The following is a 15,345-nucleotide window of genomic DNA, read 5'->3' as shown; positions in this document are numbered from 1 at the left end:
GGAACAGCCTGTGTGAAAAAGCCCTTTGGAGAACATATGTACAGCCACTGTTCGTGCACAGATCCACAACCCTTCAGCAACCTTAACACTGGTTTAAGGTTGGTGGGGTTTTTTTCCACAGTACTGAAATACAGAAATATTTTATCAATTGGATGCTGCTCCAGCCATTCCTTTTCATCTACCAACAAAGAACCCTCGCCTTGCAAGAAAAAGAAAAGGCAGCATCTTGCTGTATTCTTGCTGGGCACTGCCCCACTGTGGCCACAGAGCACTGCTGGACTCACCCTTCGAACACAGAGATCCTGGTGCTGCAAGGGAAAAGCAAAGGCTGACAGGGAAAAGCAGGTTAAAGAATTCAAGAGTTACAAACACGCCATCATACATATGAGCATGTACAAACACAGCAAGAGCTGAAGGTGTTAGTGCAAATACCCTCCCACCCACACAGATGCAACTGCTAAAGAGGCCTCTAGTTTGGGAATGTGCACTTGGGAGTAGTTAGAGCAGCACCAGGGTGCATCTCAAGGCAGGTCAGCAGGGCAAGGGGTTGGAGAGGCCTAGTAAGGTCATGTTTAGCATTACAAAATAAAGCATTGTTCAACTGCAAAGTTTATTTAACAGTGCACACATATTTACACAGAGCTGTATCAGACCATTCAACAAATATCAGCACAGAAGAAAATACTGGCATCTTTGTTAGAATGATTGTCTCTGCCAGAACGAAACAGCTATCATACAAAAATACAGTTTTCCTTTTACCTAAGGCACTGCTCTAAAAGTCTAAAACAGTTCTATGGCATTTCTGAACAGCAAGAGGGAGAGGGCTGAGGGCTTCTGTTGCAACTGTGGTGTTGAGGAAAGAACAGGTGTAGTTCCAGCAAAACCATTTCCATTTACCTACTGCAAACAGCTGCCATTTGGATGAATCACTGGAATTGGAGGATCAGCCAGTGGTTTGTAGAAATTTGAGACAGCTATTCTTTAAAGTAACCACCTATCCAGTCTATCTTTACAGGAGACATCAGAACAAGGCTGCATTATTACTTTTAGTAGCAATTTTCAGAAGATGCTTCATTAATCTTTCATGCTGTAAAAAGCAGGCAAGTTCAGGTTAAATAGATTATTTAATGCAGGCTTTAGGGGAGGGAAAATATATATGCAACTTGCAGCCATTGTTACAAAGCTGGAACTGATACACACAGAATAATGAACATGAACAAAACATGACTTCAGTGGTCTAATACTGTTATGTACACAATAAAATAATACTTCCATAAGTGTAGATAAATAAGTAAATCAAAAGGAAAACATTTTTTAAAAGCATGACACATTAAACTGCACCGACAGACATATCTAGGGACTTGACATATTTGCAATATATTAGTGCACATGCTGTAAAATGTTTTGATGTTTGCCAATAGATTAAAACATATTAGTGATGGTACAACACCAGATTTTGAAACTGTCAAAATTTTTAAGTTAGATAAGGAATTTTTCTTCTCCATTCAAAACTGAAGATAGTCAATTCTGCATTTTTAAATAGCACATGAACTAACAAGCAACAACATTTTTCTAGACATTACAAAGGGAGTTCAGCTTTAACACACACTGAATGAGTCTTTTATTTAATCAAGGGCCATTTTAGAAATATGCAAAGTCTGCAGCTAAGAGGGGAGCCTCCAGTAGCCTTCTCTTGTACATGATACTGATATGGAAATAAAAAAACCAAAAGACTCAAACAGGTTACTGTAAAGCCTGTAAAAGGGAAACAAGGGATATTTGAACTAGGAAACCTTATCTAACAATAAGCTAAACGAATGGAAAAAGAACATCAGCACAACAGTTTCCCTGAAATGTTTCAAGGTGCAAATTAGAACTTTTTCATCCCTCCCCTGGTGTTTTTTGCAAAGTTGAAGATGGATAAAGGTAAACAAGCAGCTTTTCAAAACAAGGCCTTCGGTACTTGAGAAAACACTGGATTACTGAAGTGCAATCAATCAGATTATTTCCAGGTCTCTAGTGTTCACAGTTCTGTCCAAAGAGCAAAGAGAAGAAAACATGTAACCATCATAACTGTGTGTATGCCACATGCATCCGTCATCACTGTCAGAGTCTACATCCAGGAGTGAGCACAGAACCACTCAGACACTTATGGTCCAAAACCAGCACAGTAGGGTTTTCTTTCTTTTTACAGGAATGTTAGTTTTCAAAGTTATATACAGAATTCTTAAACCATATTAAGTCTAAACATTTTCAAGGTCAAAATTAGAAGGCAACATTTTCTTTGCTAAAAAGTTAATGATTTTGCTCACAACAAAATGTGATCAGCAGAATCACATTAAATCTGTCTATTCCCATGGCCCAGTTAGTTTTGGCCATGAGGGAGGCCTCGATCAGGTTGTGCTCACGGGACTAAAACTCACAAGACGCAGAGTGACAGAGGAGACTCAGGAAACAGTTCAGTCTAGAAAAGTGCTACACTTTAATCAAACAAAGTGCTACACATCACTGAAAGAAAATGTGGATAGCAAGGCTCATTTCTTCCACTACCATTCATTTCACTGATCACACAGTCATTTATCTCCTGGAAAGAGATCTCCTGCTGTGAATATGACCATTTGGGGTTTAGCTCCAACACCAGGGAAGTCTAGTCTGTGTTACATAAACTACCTTCCTGAAGCCTCTCTGACACACTAGGCTGTACTGCATGAAGGTTTGCCTTCCCAAGTACATGGGGCTTGAGATGCAGCCCTGCTTCTTTCAGGAAATTCAGAGAATTTTGTGTGTGTACAGCTTTATTACTCCTCTCAAAAATGTAACACAACTGTCTGTGGAACTTCAGGTTGGTGCTACCTGCCTCAGTGAAGTGAAACACTATTCTACAGCTAATACCTTGCTAGAGTTTGAGGACACCTTGTAAGACCACGCAGGTCAGCATCAAAAAGTTACAGAACATGCCTAGGAGTGGAAAGGTCTTGCCTGTAGAGTTACATCAGACACCTTTTAAACTGTTAGTATCTTCAAAAGTAACATGTGCCATTTAAGATATCTCAGAAGAAGCTTAAAGTACAACAGATGAGTTTCAGTGCTGGTAGGAGATACTGGAGCTTCACAAGGGCTCAGCTGTGTCTTTGGAAGAGCCTTAATGTGGGGCCTTAGCAAGTCCCTAAAAAGGCATTGATTGGTGACTCCTTTTGACAGAATTCAAGTTACTAGCACTAAAGAAAGAGCTTTCCCTCTGGTCTACACATTGGAAAAAGTGCCTTGAAAATAAGAAGCTGTAGTTAAGGCAAAGAGAGCAAAATGCAAGGAAGTTAATTGCCTAGGCAGAGGAAGAGACAGACAGGGAGGTCAGCTTGGATTACCTGATGAAGCATCTATAGGTTTGGTCAATGAATTCACTGCACCATCTTCCTCAAAAGCCAATTTGGGACTAGGAGGTATTGTAGCAGCATCATTCAAGTTTTGATTACAGTTACCAGCAGAGATGCTGTCCGAGCTCAGTTTGGTTGACTTGGAATGTACTCCAACGTCAATGAACTCCTCAAAAGTCCATGAACCAGATTTTCCATTAAGATTCTGAATAAGTCCAATTGTATGATCAGCTTCATTAACACCTGATTTCACTGAGTCATCGATAACCACTTCTTTTGCAGGATGGCTAGGAAAAAAAAAAAAGGACACTTGTATTACAATTTCTGCACATTTAACCTTTAGATTTATTCCAGGCCAAACAATTAGTAGACTGAAAACTCTGCAAAGCACTGAATGTCCTGAAGGGCATTTCCAGACAAGCTCCTCCAGCTGCCACACAGGATGTCCCCTCCAAGAGGAACAACTCACCAACACATACCAACTTTTTACTGTACTAACAGCTCTCAGGTAAGGTCTGGCTGCAGAAATTTGATATAAGAAAGCAACAAGTTTAAAGCCCTGAACCATTAAATCCCAATTTTAGTAGTGTGCATTTCTCCTTTTTTTTCTCCAGCTGTGACTTTTCAGGCACAAAACTAAGCCTCAGAAGACCAGAAATATTTAAAAGATTCAAAATCTAAACCCAAATCATTGATCAATTTTCATTCATTCTTTGAAGAATCACAAAAATGTCTTTATACTCCATCACTGGAGGAATGAGATTAATTTATCATCACTTTAAAAAAGCGTTCACAATGTCATTTCTAAATCATTAGCATTTAGATGAGCAAATGGAACAAGCATCAGAGGACAGATTTTCCAGCAGCTGACAGAAATGCTTTATGTTCAAAAAGATAAAATCTGAAATACCACAAAAACCATTCCTCACCAAGGGAGGCTTTTGTGTTGTATCTGGTGTTTCAGCATAACGTTGTTCTAGAGCTTTCCTGTAAGTTATTCTTCCTTTTCAGTGTTATCTCCCCTCCTTCTTGTTTAATGTTTTGTTAACGAGAAGAACCACAAGCCATTTCAACGGAGAAGATTTCAAGCCAATGCCACTCTTTACAAGTAACACTGCCATGTTGTAACACTGGCTGTGTCTCACTTCTCAGCAAAGCCAGTACTGTTAGCATGGTGCCATCTAAACAAACAATTATCCTGAGCTAACTGTTCTGTGTGAGGCACTGAACTGACAGCACACACACACCACATGTCTGGAGCAAGGCACAGAGACACCACAAAGCCAGCGGGGTGCAAGATTTGAGGCAAAGCTACAGACAGCACTAAATTTATTTTAAATGTAGAGAGACATTTTTTGTGTGAGGGGTAACTGCTCTGACAGTAAAGCAGCTGCCTACACAAACTCACCTGGAATCCTTTAGTTCACTAACAGAAAGAGACCCCTCATCACTTTTCAAGTCACTTCCATTCATGAACACTTCACTGGCCTTCAACTCTGACTCATCTTGTTCCTCAGATTCTGCAGAGATCAAGCTCTGTGCAGCCTCTAAACAACCCTCTGCTTCCCTCTTGACTTCCTGGAGCAAGTCAATGCCATTTAGCTTTCCTGAAAATGGGGGAAAAAAACAAGAAATAAATTAAAAAGGAGAGCTTCAGTAACAGAATGGTTAGAAGTGTCAAAATGACCTTTCCTAGCTAAAACTCAGGGCACTGGGCTTCAATCGGTTCATTTCTCTATAGATAAGCTGCCCATAACAACATGAAACTCGTTTTCCATCTTTAAAAATCCACTTGTAAATTGAAAATTGCCTCCATTTCATTCTCAAATAATTTTGACTGTTTCTCTGTCCAAGCAGAGAGTCTCCCTGGCATTTCTGGGACTGGTGTCTCAGACCACCACAGTGCTGTAATGTGAGCGACCTTTTCAACAAAGCTTAAACATCACTGAGAGACTCATTGCTACTCAGACCTGACTCATCCACAGTTTCCTTACCTGGTTGATCAGTCTTCTCAAGACCCAACTCTTCCTCTTCTTCAATATCCTCTCCCTCCATCACCTCTGAGGCAGATTTCCCTTCATTCTGCAACTGAATTGCCAGAGTGTTACTAGGAATAGCTCCCTACCCTCCAGCATTTCACAAATGGCTCAATCACAGTTCCCACACAGGACAATTCTGTGCCCAGCAGTGAGGCCACACAAGTCCAAAGGCTCACAAGACAACCAGCTCACCCAGCAATATATGTTCTACTGAGCCAGAGCCTGTGGGACCCACTTCCACCTCCTACCTATTATTCCTGAGTTCCTTTTTCCCTCATTTCTCCAAGGTGTGTGCTAAATTTTTATTGATTTTCAGCTATACCAAGACTTAGATCTTTGAATATTCAGACAGGAACAACTATTCCCCCCAAAAAGCACAAGTGACCACAAACCTCACTGCATTAACAAAAATACATCCAGCAATCCAAGGGGCATCCAAGATTTGCTTTAAGTGAACAGATGATGCCAGGAATGTAAATTTTCTAGGGAAAAACAACGCTGGCAGAATGTATACAATTGAAAAAAAAAGCCCTACTAACCAGTGGGTTTTTTTTAAACCAATCTGCAAGTGATAATAACAGATCACATTGTAGGCCTTGAACAAAAATACATCCAAGACTTTTTGTCAGAACAAGCAGAGCAGAAGAGTGTGTGCAATGGAAAGCTATTGGAAATTATTCTGGTGCACCACAACTTTGTACTTCACACGGAAGCCAGTCTGTGTAAGGATAACAGAGAAAGACAGGATACAAGGTAAAGCCTTCTCAAGGAAAGGCCTATTCTGCTATTGTATGGATCCAAACAAAAAAGTACCTTGGATTCGCTTTGATCCGATTTTCGTGTTCTTTTCATTATTTCTTCAATTCTCTGTTAAAACACAGAAAATATTTGCAGAGCTTTATATTTCAGCATTCTGGTTTAAATTTTCAATCATATTTTCATATTTCATTAATTTAATACTTTATTCATTGTTTTTAAAGCCCAGAAGCCAGAGTTTGCTTTTTTAAAAAAAACCACACTACTTCTATTTAAATGCATCAGAAACTGTTTGTCTGTTCAGTTTAACATCCCAACCACTATTTTAGGCTTAGAATTCAAAACAGTCTACCTTTTTTCTTTCAAGCCTTTCCTGCATATTTTGCTGCATAATTCTCTCTCTTTCCTGTCGCTGTCTTTCAGCCTCTTCTTGAGCTTTTGCTTCAGCTTCTTCTCTCTGAAAATAAAACAAAAAGAGGAGAGCACCCAGTGCACAGGTCATTCCCAAGAGTCAAAAGCAGAGCTGTTACAGAGATTCTGGTTCAACACAGACAGGCACATCAGACAATCACTACTTAATATGACCACACATTGTAGCTAAATCCCATTACCCAGCTACTGACATGAAATATATACTACTATGACATTCAGAAACTGAACGTCAGCTATACTGATATAATGCAAATGTTCTGAATGTTGAGCTACTCAGAGCTCAAACTATATTTCAGGACGAACATTTGTCTAAGAAGGATAATTTATAAAGTAACAAGACAGCAATTAAATTCTGAATGTGTCAAGATTAACTCAAAAATCTTGGCAGTCAGGTATTGCTACCAAGACACTTGGTGCAGAACATCTTCTGTTCCTTCTACACTGTAAAATCTTTTCCAGTATGACTGGAAAGAAGATAGAAACATAGTTAACACTCTGAATAATTGTCATAAACTTAAACAAGCTTATAGAGAAGTGTTCAGACACATTGCAATGCTATCCATAAGATACAGCACTTTAAACACAAAATTTCATTGTAAAACTGCCTTAGCTTTCAGAATTAATCTAATTTAAGGAAAGTCCACTTTTTGCAGAACAGCTCCCTTCAGTTCAAAGGATGCCTTTGTAATGGTACATGGATACTTGCTGTGGAAGACTATTTAGCAACAGGAAAAGCAGACTTGGAAATACTACCAATCTTTCTTTTAAAGGAATCAGAGCAAGCCAGATGACTTTCCAGACAGACCACCTCCTTGTAACTCACAGCAGTAAGCTGGTAAAGTGGGTTCAGTACAGATATTTTATGTATGCAAAATGATGCCTCCTTGACGGCCAAAAAAAATTTCCAGAATAGCTGCTCCTGCCCACAATCGGATTTACCAAACGCTGGGGAAAAAAATTTTAAAAAATCACATAGACCAGGGGAAGGAATGAACCTGCAGACACTCTCAAATCCATCTCAGACAGGATGAACTCTGCTTTACGCCATTCCTGACAGAGACCTGTCAAAACCGTTACGTGAAAGAAACAAAAAAACACGAAAAACAAGGCAGCAGCTTGTACCAGTAACACAGCTGGAGCCCACAGACCTGGTGCTGAAGCTCTGCGAGTTTTTCCTGCTCTTCCTGCTCCCGGCGGATCCTCTCCTCCTCAGCCTGTCTTTGCTGTTCTTCATAGAACAGTCTCTTCTCTTCCTCCTGCTTCTGGAGCTCCTCTTCCCGTCGTGCTTTTTCCTCAGTTGCTCTCTTGGCCATCTCTTCCTCTCTGATTCTGGTGTTTCCAAGATACAGGTTACTGACTGGGTATTTATTTCTTTAAAAGTGTGCATGCACGTGAGACAGAGCAGGAAAGCATGGAAGTTCTAAATAATCCAGTCACAAAATTACTGCATAAAGGCACTTTCTGGTGGGGATTTGTCACCATCCATACTAGTCAAAGGAAAAATCAGAATAACTTGGAAGAAACTATCTGTGAGTATATGTTCCTTGCTGATTAAGTCAAGGCCAAGGCAGGTTGTTCCAATAATGGAATGTTTGATTGAGAATGGGATTAAGCAACAACCATGTAATAAACACCATCTGCAACCATAACATGAATGAAGATTTTAATCACTGTCAAACATAAATTTAGTGGGATTTCCTAAAAAACTCTTTCTTCTATAGCCTGAATTCCAGAGGTACACTGGAGGTGTACACTGCCAGCTCATGTAGACATACACAGCAGATCTGATGACATATTTCTGATAAAACACCTAAAACAGATTATATTAAAGTTTCTGACAGCTTTACATCCATAACCAGAAAACAGATAAAATCTGATATTCCACTGTGTTCACAGAGGCACAGACAGGTGACTCCTGACCTGGAATAAAGTTATTCAGCACTAACTTAGCAATTTATTTTTAACAACTTCTATGTGGTGAACTAAATGCACACTGATTTAACACTTTGAGTTACTTGCCTGCCACGTTACTGATCTAGATTTCAAATCACTAACATGAGATTTAATGCACCATCAGACCACTGCCTGAGCTCATCAAAGGAAAAATTTAATACAGAGAGGTTTGACTATTTCAAACCAAATACAAACAAACCAAACATAAGTGATGTAAAAAAGCACATTCTGGTTTTGAATTAAAAGCCCCACTAGTGACTGTAAGGAAAAAAAAGCAGTGATTTCACATGGACTATGCATTATATATATACTGAGATATAAACTGATGTTACACACAGCAACCCGTCCCATCTCAAATGTGCTAGTGCCTCCTTGCTTCAGGAACTGCATGAAGATTTGCAGGAACTTAAATTAAGATTTGGAAAACATATACAGCCGGAATGTCCATTCCAACCACACCCCATCACTGAAAGCATCCCTTCCCTGTCTCAACTGTTACCTTTCTTCTTCTTGTCTCTGAATTCTTTCTTGGTCTTCGCGCTCTCTTTGCTCTCGTGCCAGACGTCGCTTCTCTGCCAAGATTTTAGCAGCTTCTTCAGCTGTGGTGGTCCCTGCTACTGTTTTGCTACCTGATTCTGCAAAGGTTAAAGGAAACTGCCGTTAAAAAGCTCCAGTAACTTAAAATTAAGAAAGATGTTCTCACTGCCAGATGAGATCTTTCTCATGCCATCTGATCCACTATCTGTTCATCACTCACTGAGTGCACCCTTATCTAAGGGCTGCCAGAGCTGAAGAGGAGCCCTCAAGAGATGCAGAGCCACAATATCTCACTGACAATGAAACAATAACAACTCATTTCAATACTGATCCAGCCATATTCCAGATGATACACTTAAAGATACTCTCCAATTATCATAGCACTCAAAAACATGTTTCTGAAAAGACATGTTTTTCAGAATATATAACTCTTGAACACTGAAAAGAAAACTGAAAACAAATACTACTTCAGGAAATGTACTTCGCTAAAACTGAATGCACATGACCCTAAAGAGGAAATACTAATTTTTGTATTTTTCATTTTTCATAATATTAAAATTCATGCCTTTATATTTATAGAGTACCTTAGAGTGCAAACAATCACCGTTTTATCTGGCCCTGAAGGCACATACTAATGATTTCAGTAATTCTGTATTTCTACACATTAGCAACAAATCAATTTCCAATTTACATGGAGATCAAAACAGCTTCAACCACCAAGCTAATAAATATTTGCAGGGTCCTACAGTTTATGTTTCTTCACGTCCTGGCTGGTGTTATGGTGTCTGAACATCAGTCTGAACTATTATAAATTAACATTAGGAAAAACACCCAGAACCATGCTGCCATCCAGCCACTCTCAATATACATATTGAAAGAACTCTGATTTTTATCAGTTACTAGTCTGGAGAAATATTTAGGACCTCATCATCTGAATATTCAGAGATGTCAGGAAAGCAGTAAGATCATAATGTTGGTGAGGACCTGCCTTTCTTCTTTTTAATATTTTACAAACCAGCACATATACGTTTGCTTAACACAAGCCTTCAAGTCAAGGTAATTTTAATGAACAATGACATCAGGGTTTGACCAGCTATTTTGCTTCTGACCTAAAGACAAGTCACTCAAAACACAATGTCATCATTAGGAACTTTAATACCTGAAAAGCTTCTTAAGCCCCATGGGCACGTAGTCACTACCTGCAACTGCAGGGCATAATTACACACAGCAAACCCTCAGCAGCTGAATCATGGCTGTGTTTTGTGCATAAAAATTGGTTCTGGCAGCCCTAGGTAAAGCATTTCAGCACTGATGGAGTGCAGGCACAGAGAGTTTTCTAATATTTAGATTTATTCAATGCTGAAAAAATACTACTTCCCCAGAACACACATTGCTTCTGATTTGGGGAAAAAACTGCAGTCATGTTGGTACAAACGAAAATCAGCCATGACTGAAAGCTGAACACGGTCCAAGGAGTCCTCCTCCCCCTGAACAAGAAAGACCATTCCCCTGCAGTTATAAAAAGCATTAGCTGATCTGCTTATTCAAGACATACAAGTGTTTTTTTCCTATATTCTGTAACTTTACTTTCTACTTAAAGAAAAGGAGGGAGAACAATGAAGAAATCAAAATGTCTCTCTTTTCCTCTGCCATATCAGTGCCTTGCCAGTTCAGACTAGTCACTTTTTACAGCAGAGGCTGTTTTTTGTTGTGCACTTGCACAGCAACCAACACAGCAATCCTGTTTTAACACCTTTGGAATCTCTCTCAGTTGTATCAAATTTGGTTGATACTTAATGTGAGGTTTAACCTATTTTCCCTCCTCAAAACTGAACGTAAATAAGAAAATCAAATGCTCAGCAAGAAACCTAAAGGTTTTAGACTTTTAGGTTCTAGGGTTACAACATGATAATGACAGATTGAAATATGATGAATATCTGGTATTGACAGAAGAAAATTAGTCACAACAGTTCAGAACACTTGTGGATATGGAAAGAACAGGGGGAAAACAACTAAAAGAAAGGCTTGGAGACCTCAAGCCTATAGGGGACCTTCCCATTACATTTTCACTTCTGAAGCTTTACTGATGCTTTCCACATGGTTACTTCAGTACTGTTTTCATCTCCATGCACCCCTTGTACAGTCTGTTTCCATAGGGCAGGACATAAAACTTCCCAACATGACTGATAGCAAGCCATAAGAAGACTCTTCCACTGTTTCACACTCAGCTTCTTTTTCCTTGTACTCCCAGTCATTCCTGGTAAGAACTGTCTTTTTCAAAGAGCACCTTTTTGTGATGGGAGGGGAAAGAGGGAAACATGCAAGAGAACATCTCAGAACACTCACAAAGTGTAGTATTAGTTGGACGGAGGGAGGATTCCAACATATTTCAAGGCAAGTCATCTATTCACAATCTAGGAATCATATTCCAAAGACTTCAATACCCAGAAACAAAAAGTGGGGCTCCATGATAGTTTATTACCTATCATCATGCATAAGGTGAGAGCTCAAGAAGGAGCACTTCTTATGCTTAAAGTTGAACAAGCCTTTTAATTCTCAGAGAAGCTGCGAAAGGCTGCTGCCAGAAATGACAACTGCTCCAAGTCACTGAAAAATAAAAAGTGTTTTACTGTGGAACAGTGTATTTTAGTAGGAAGACACAAAAAAACAAGACAAAAACTGACAAAAACTTGATTGCTGTCAGCAACAGGCAAACAAGTTCAGTTTGAAGCAGAAGAGATGGGATGAAGATACAAGTGCACAAAGCTGAAATTAGGCTGAACCTAGAAGACCTGGAGACTGATTTGCCACATGCCATTCACTGGTGGGCTCTGACTTCAGAAGCTGTCAGGGATATGGAATTGCACCAACCCACAAGGTGAACTGTTGACACAGAAGTGTTAAAAGGCAAATTGCCTTGAAAACTGAAAGCAACTTTTTAAGAAAAAAGATTTCGGCTCACTTAGTAATATTGCAGTGTATCAAAACATTCAAAGAGATATATGAAATCATCTCTATGTTGAAGAACATGCCCACTATTTCCTCATCTTCTACATGTCAAATAAAAAGAGCTTCATCCAGCCCCAGTGTGAGTCACTACAAAGATGGCTAGAGCTTCTAGATTGGCAATAAACTAAAATGGAAACGGATAAATTGGGTTAATACAGTTTCAGAAGTCAGTGTGGAGAGGAGACAGGTGGGGCATCCAAAAAACAAGGATGGGTGTTCTTGTTCCAGAATAACTGGAAGTCGCAGGACTAGGACAAATTGTTATGGAGGTTTGATTGTGCCCCCTCTGAGGCTTGTGAGACACTTATCACAGTAATGCAGCACATCGAGGGATGGACATTCTGACTGCAAAGACAAAGGATGTGACACTGAAGATGGATGTGCAACTTCACAGGAACATCCACCTCTGACTGACATCCAGGCTTCCTTCTACAGGAACACATGCTCAGAGAACTGCATCATGAGTGAGTTCTTCAGCTGACTGACACTGCTGCACATCCAGCACTGGGTAGTGTCAGGAACAGACTCAGCAATGACAAAGAACTGCAGTAGCCAAGGAATGCACACAGGAACCACACATGCACTATAACGTGCAGCAAGCACACATTCTCACTTACCTGGTGTCTGCAGGATTCAGCCCCGGTACTGCCACTGGCTGTAACTTAAATTCCAGAGAGTCCTCCTTTTCCTGTCAAGTGACCCCTAAGTCCTTCTCCACAGAGAACTGCCTGCCAGATCTCATCAGAAGGCTCTCCCAGATTCTGCTCTGGAGATGGCAGCTGGCATTTTTTCCGGTAAGAGGGCCAGAGGCTGTGCTCACTTGGCACAGTGAAGAGGACCAGGACACTAACTGCTTATCTGGTGTATGGTTCTCTTTAATCTACCAGGATAATTTCTCAGTGTGATCTGTGAACTGATCCCTTTTCCTTAGGCAACAATGATTATACACTCACCGGAACTGAGGCTGAGGCAGCCTTTAAGCATTGTGAAAACTGTCTCTCAGCCTGTGATGCACCAGGAGCTGATTTATTCCTCCAAGCAGGTCTCTACAGGAGCATTTTAAGAACTACCAACTGGACCGAAAGACCTCTGTGTAGTTTAACTACTGACTTTATAAACCTAAGCTAGCAGATCCCTCAGTTAGTACAGCTGAAGCCCAAAAGGCAAAGAGAATTTCTGCTTTTCTTAAAATTACAGTACAAGCAGCAATATTGAAAGCTCCTGACTTTAATCTCCAAGTCCAATAAACCAACTACTGCACAAAAATCCCCAGCCCAAAGTCATACCACATAACATTATTGTATACTGAGCAATTAACAGCCTCTGCCTTTAAGCATCCTACCCTCTAAGTGCTCTGCCTCACAAACCTGTTGTTTCACCAGTCCTAGCACACACTGGAGAGGCCTCTAATTAGAGTCAGAGACTGAGAAATACCCACCTTCTTTGGTCTTTGTGCTAGCTGCTCCCACATCCCTGTCCAAGGCTGGGGAAGCACCTTGCTCTTGTCCTGTTCCTTCTGTGCTCTTATCCTTTGGTTTGCTCTCTGCTTCAGTCTTCTTTTTGGTAATGTTTATAACACCTGGTGTGAGAGGAGGACGCTGGATGGGTGCTGGTTTAGAGACTGGAGTAGGAGATGGTGGCCTTTGTTTTGACACACCAGGTGAAGGTGGACGAGTCTTTTGCCTGTTGAAATAAAGAGTATTTTCAGGATTAACAATGAAAACCTCAAACACGCATCTGAGGACAGCAGTCTCCTTTGTTTAGTTTACATTACATATCTCACTTTTTAAAACAAATCCACCCAAAAACTACAGTTGCCTTTCTCAAAAAACTTAAATACAGGATTTCAAAATACCCTGAGCACCCGGACTCCCTACTTCTGGGCTAAACATCAAAACAGGTACGCTAGCCCAGACCTCCGTTTGCTCCACATCAAGGATGAACCCTGTGATTCCAATCCAACAGACTTCCTACACTAATACAGGCAGATCAGCTTATTCAAAAGCTTGCAGGCTTCCCTGCTGGTTTTGGTGCACAGACTGTACAGAAAACCAGGGTGTATTTTTGTCTGCACAACAGAGACAAAGGTTGAAGTAAGAGCTGCATCTCTACTGTGGGAAAGGGAAACTGGACCCGAAATTAAATCCTTTTCTGTACAAACAAGGCATAGTGTAGGTCATCCAAATTCTAACAGCACAGCTGTCTTGAGACAGGAAGCATCCTTCATTTTGTTCTGAATGAAAGAAGGTATTTAACCTGGACACGTACCGAACTGCAGAAGGTGACGGAGGACGCTTCACCAAATTAGCAGGAGAGGGGGATCTTCTATGGGCAGACACAGATGGTGAGGGAGGGCGCCTTAAACCAGATCCTGGGGATGGCTTTTCTGTCTCTGATTTCTAGAAGATACATAAAACCAAAATACTGCTGACTCTCTAGAATACTTACAGTCAGAGGAGCTGCTATTCCAACAAACATACAACTTCTCAGGAAGATGTACTTCACATTTCCTTTATGTTCCAAAACACAGACCTGGTCTGTGTTTGATTTCTACATACATTAAACTTTGGGAATCATAAACAGCAAACAGTACGCCTTTAAGATACAAGAGAGATCAAAGACCATAAAATTCCAGTTTGATTTTAATACTGTGTCTTTTTAAAGCAAATGCTATTTAATGTTTCAATAATGCTTACTGAAAGCAACAGCAAACCTGACAAAACAGGATCCCATCCTGAGCTGTTCCAACACATCCCCCCCCCCCGATTAACAGAAACCTGGTTGCTGTGGCTTTTCAACAAACCTGGGTTGAATCAGGTGAACTTGCATCAGATGAAGATAGAGAGGACTTCAACCTGTCGATGCTACGACTGCGCACGGGCACTTTAGGAGCTGGGACTGAGGAACTGATGGAACTGGTTGAAGCTGAACGAGGACAGAGGTGAGATTCTATAAAAGTTAGGAATTTGACAAGACAAAACGAGAGCCAAGTGCACAGTATAAGAACAAGAGAAAAGGAAGAGGGAGAAAAAGAGAAAGAAAGATTGTGTGTGTTAGAAACCATACAGGGAAACACCGCAGGCAGTGCACATTGCAATGGATCATAGACACAGACACCATCACCACACAATTAGTACTTGGGAAGCAACAGCACCAAGAATAAAACCATTCTGAAAGCAGCAGTCTGAAGCAGATAAAAATAAAATGCTTTTCCAAAAATTGACTAAATTTACAGGACTTTAATT

General features: G+C 40.4%; 1 protein-coding gene across 9 annotated transcripts in view; it reads right to left on the bottom strand.

Annotated features, from left to right (window-relative positions):
- Positions 1–591: 591 nt before the first annotated feature.
- Positions 592–15,345, bottom strand: part of MAP7D3 (MAP7 domain containing 3) — a 45,361-nt gene continuing 30,607 nt past the window's right edge. For 5 of the 9 annotated variants that reach the window (XM_027645153.1, XM_027645157.1, XM_027645161.1 and 2 more), the window contains 10 exons: positions 14,904–15,049; positions 14,369–14,499; positions 13,539–13,783; positions 9,054–9,189; positions 7,750–7,930; positions 6,522–6,626; positions 6,227–6,280; positions 5,369–5,462; positions 4,783–4,981; positions 592–3,661 (listed from right to left, as the gene is read on the bottom strand). In XM_027645153.1, the coding sequence (XP_027500954.1) occupies positions 3,352–3,661; positions 4,783–4,981; positions 5,369–5,462; positions 6,227–6,280; positions 6,522–6,626; positions 7,750–7,930; positions 9,054–9,189; positions 13,539–13,783; positions 14,369–14,499; positions 14,904–15,049 (1,601 nt within the window). In that variant the 3' untranslated portion in view covers positions 592–3,351. The remainder of the gene's footprint in view (positions 3,662–4,782; positions 4,982–5,368; positions 5,463–6,226; positions 6,281–6,521; positions 6,627–7,749; positions 7,931–9,053; positions 9,190–13,538; positions 13,784–14,368; positions 14,500–14,903; positions 15,050–15,345) is intronic. The other 4 variants (XM_027645158.1, XM_027645162.1, XM_027645154.1 and 1 more) reach the window with 3 other exon arrangements.

This window comes from Corapipo altera, unplaced genomic scaffold (genome assembly GCF_003945725.1).
Source record: "Corapipo altera isolate COAL_440 unplaced genomic scaffold, ASM394572v1 65, whole genome shotgun sequence".
Lineage (NCBI taxonomy): Eukaryota > Metazoa > Chordata > Aves > Passeriformes > Pipridae > Corapipo > Corapipo altera.
This window is presented reverse-complemented; position numbering and strand designations above follow the sequence as displayed.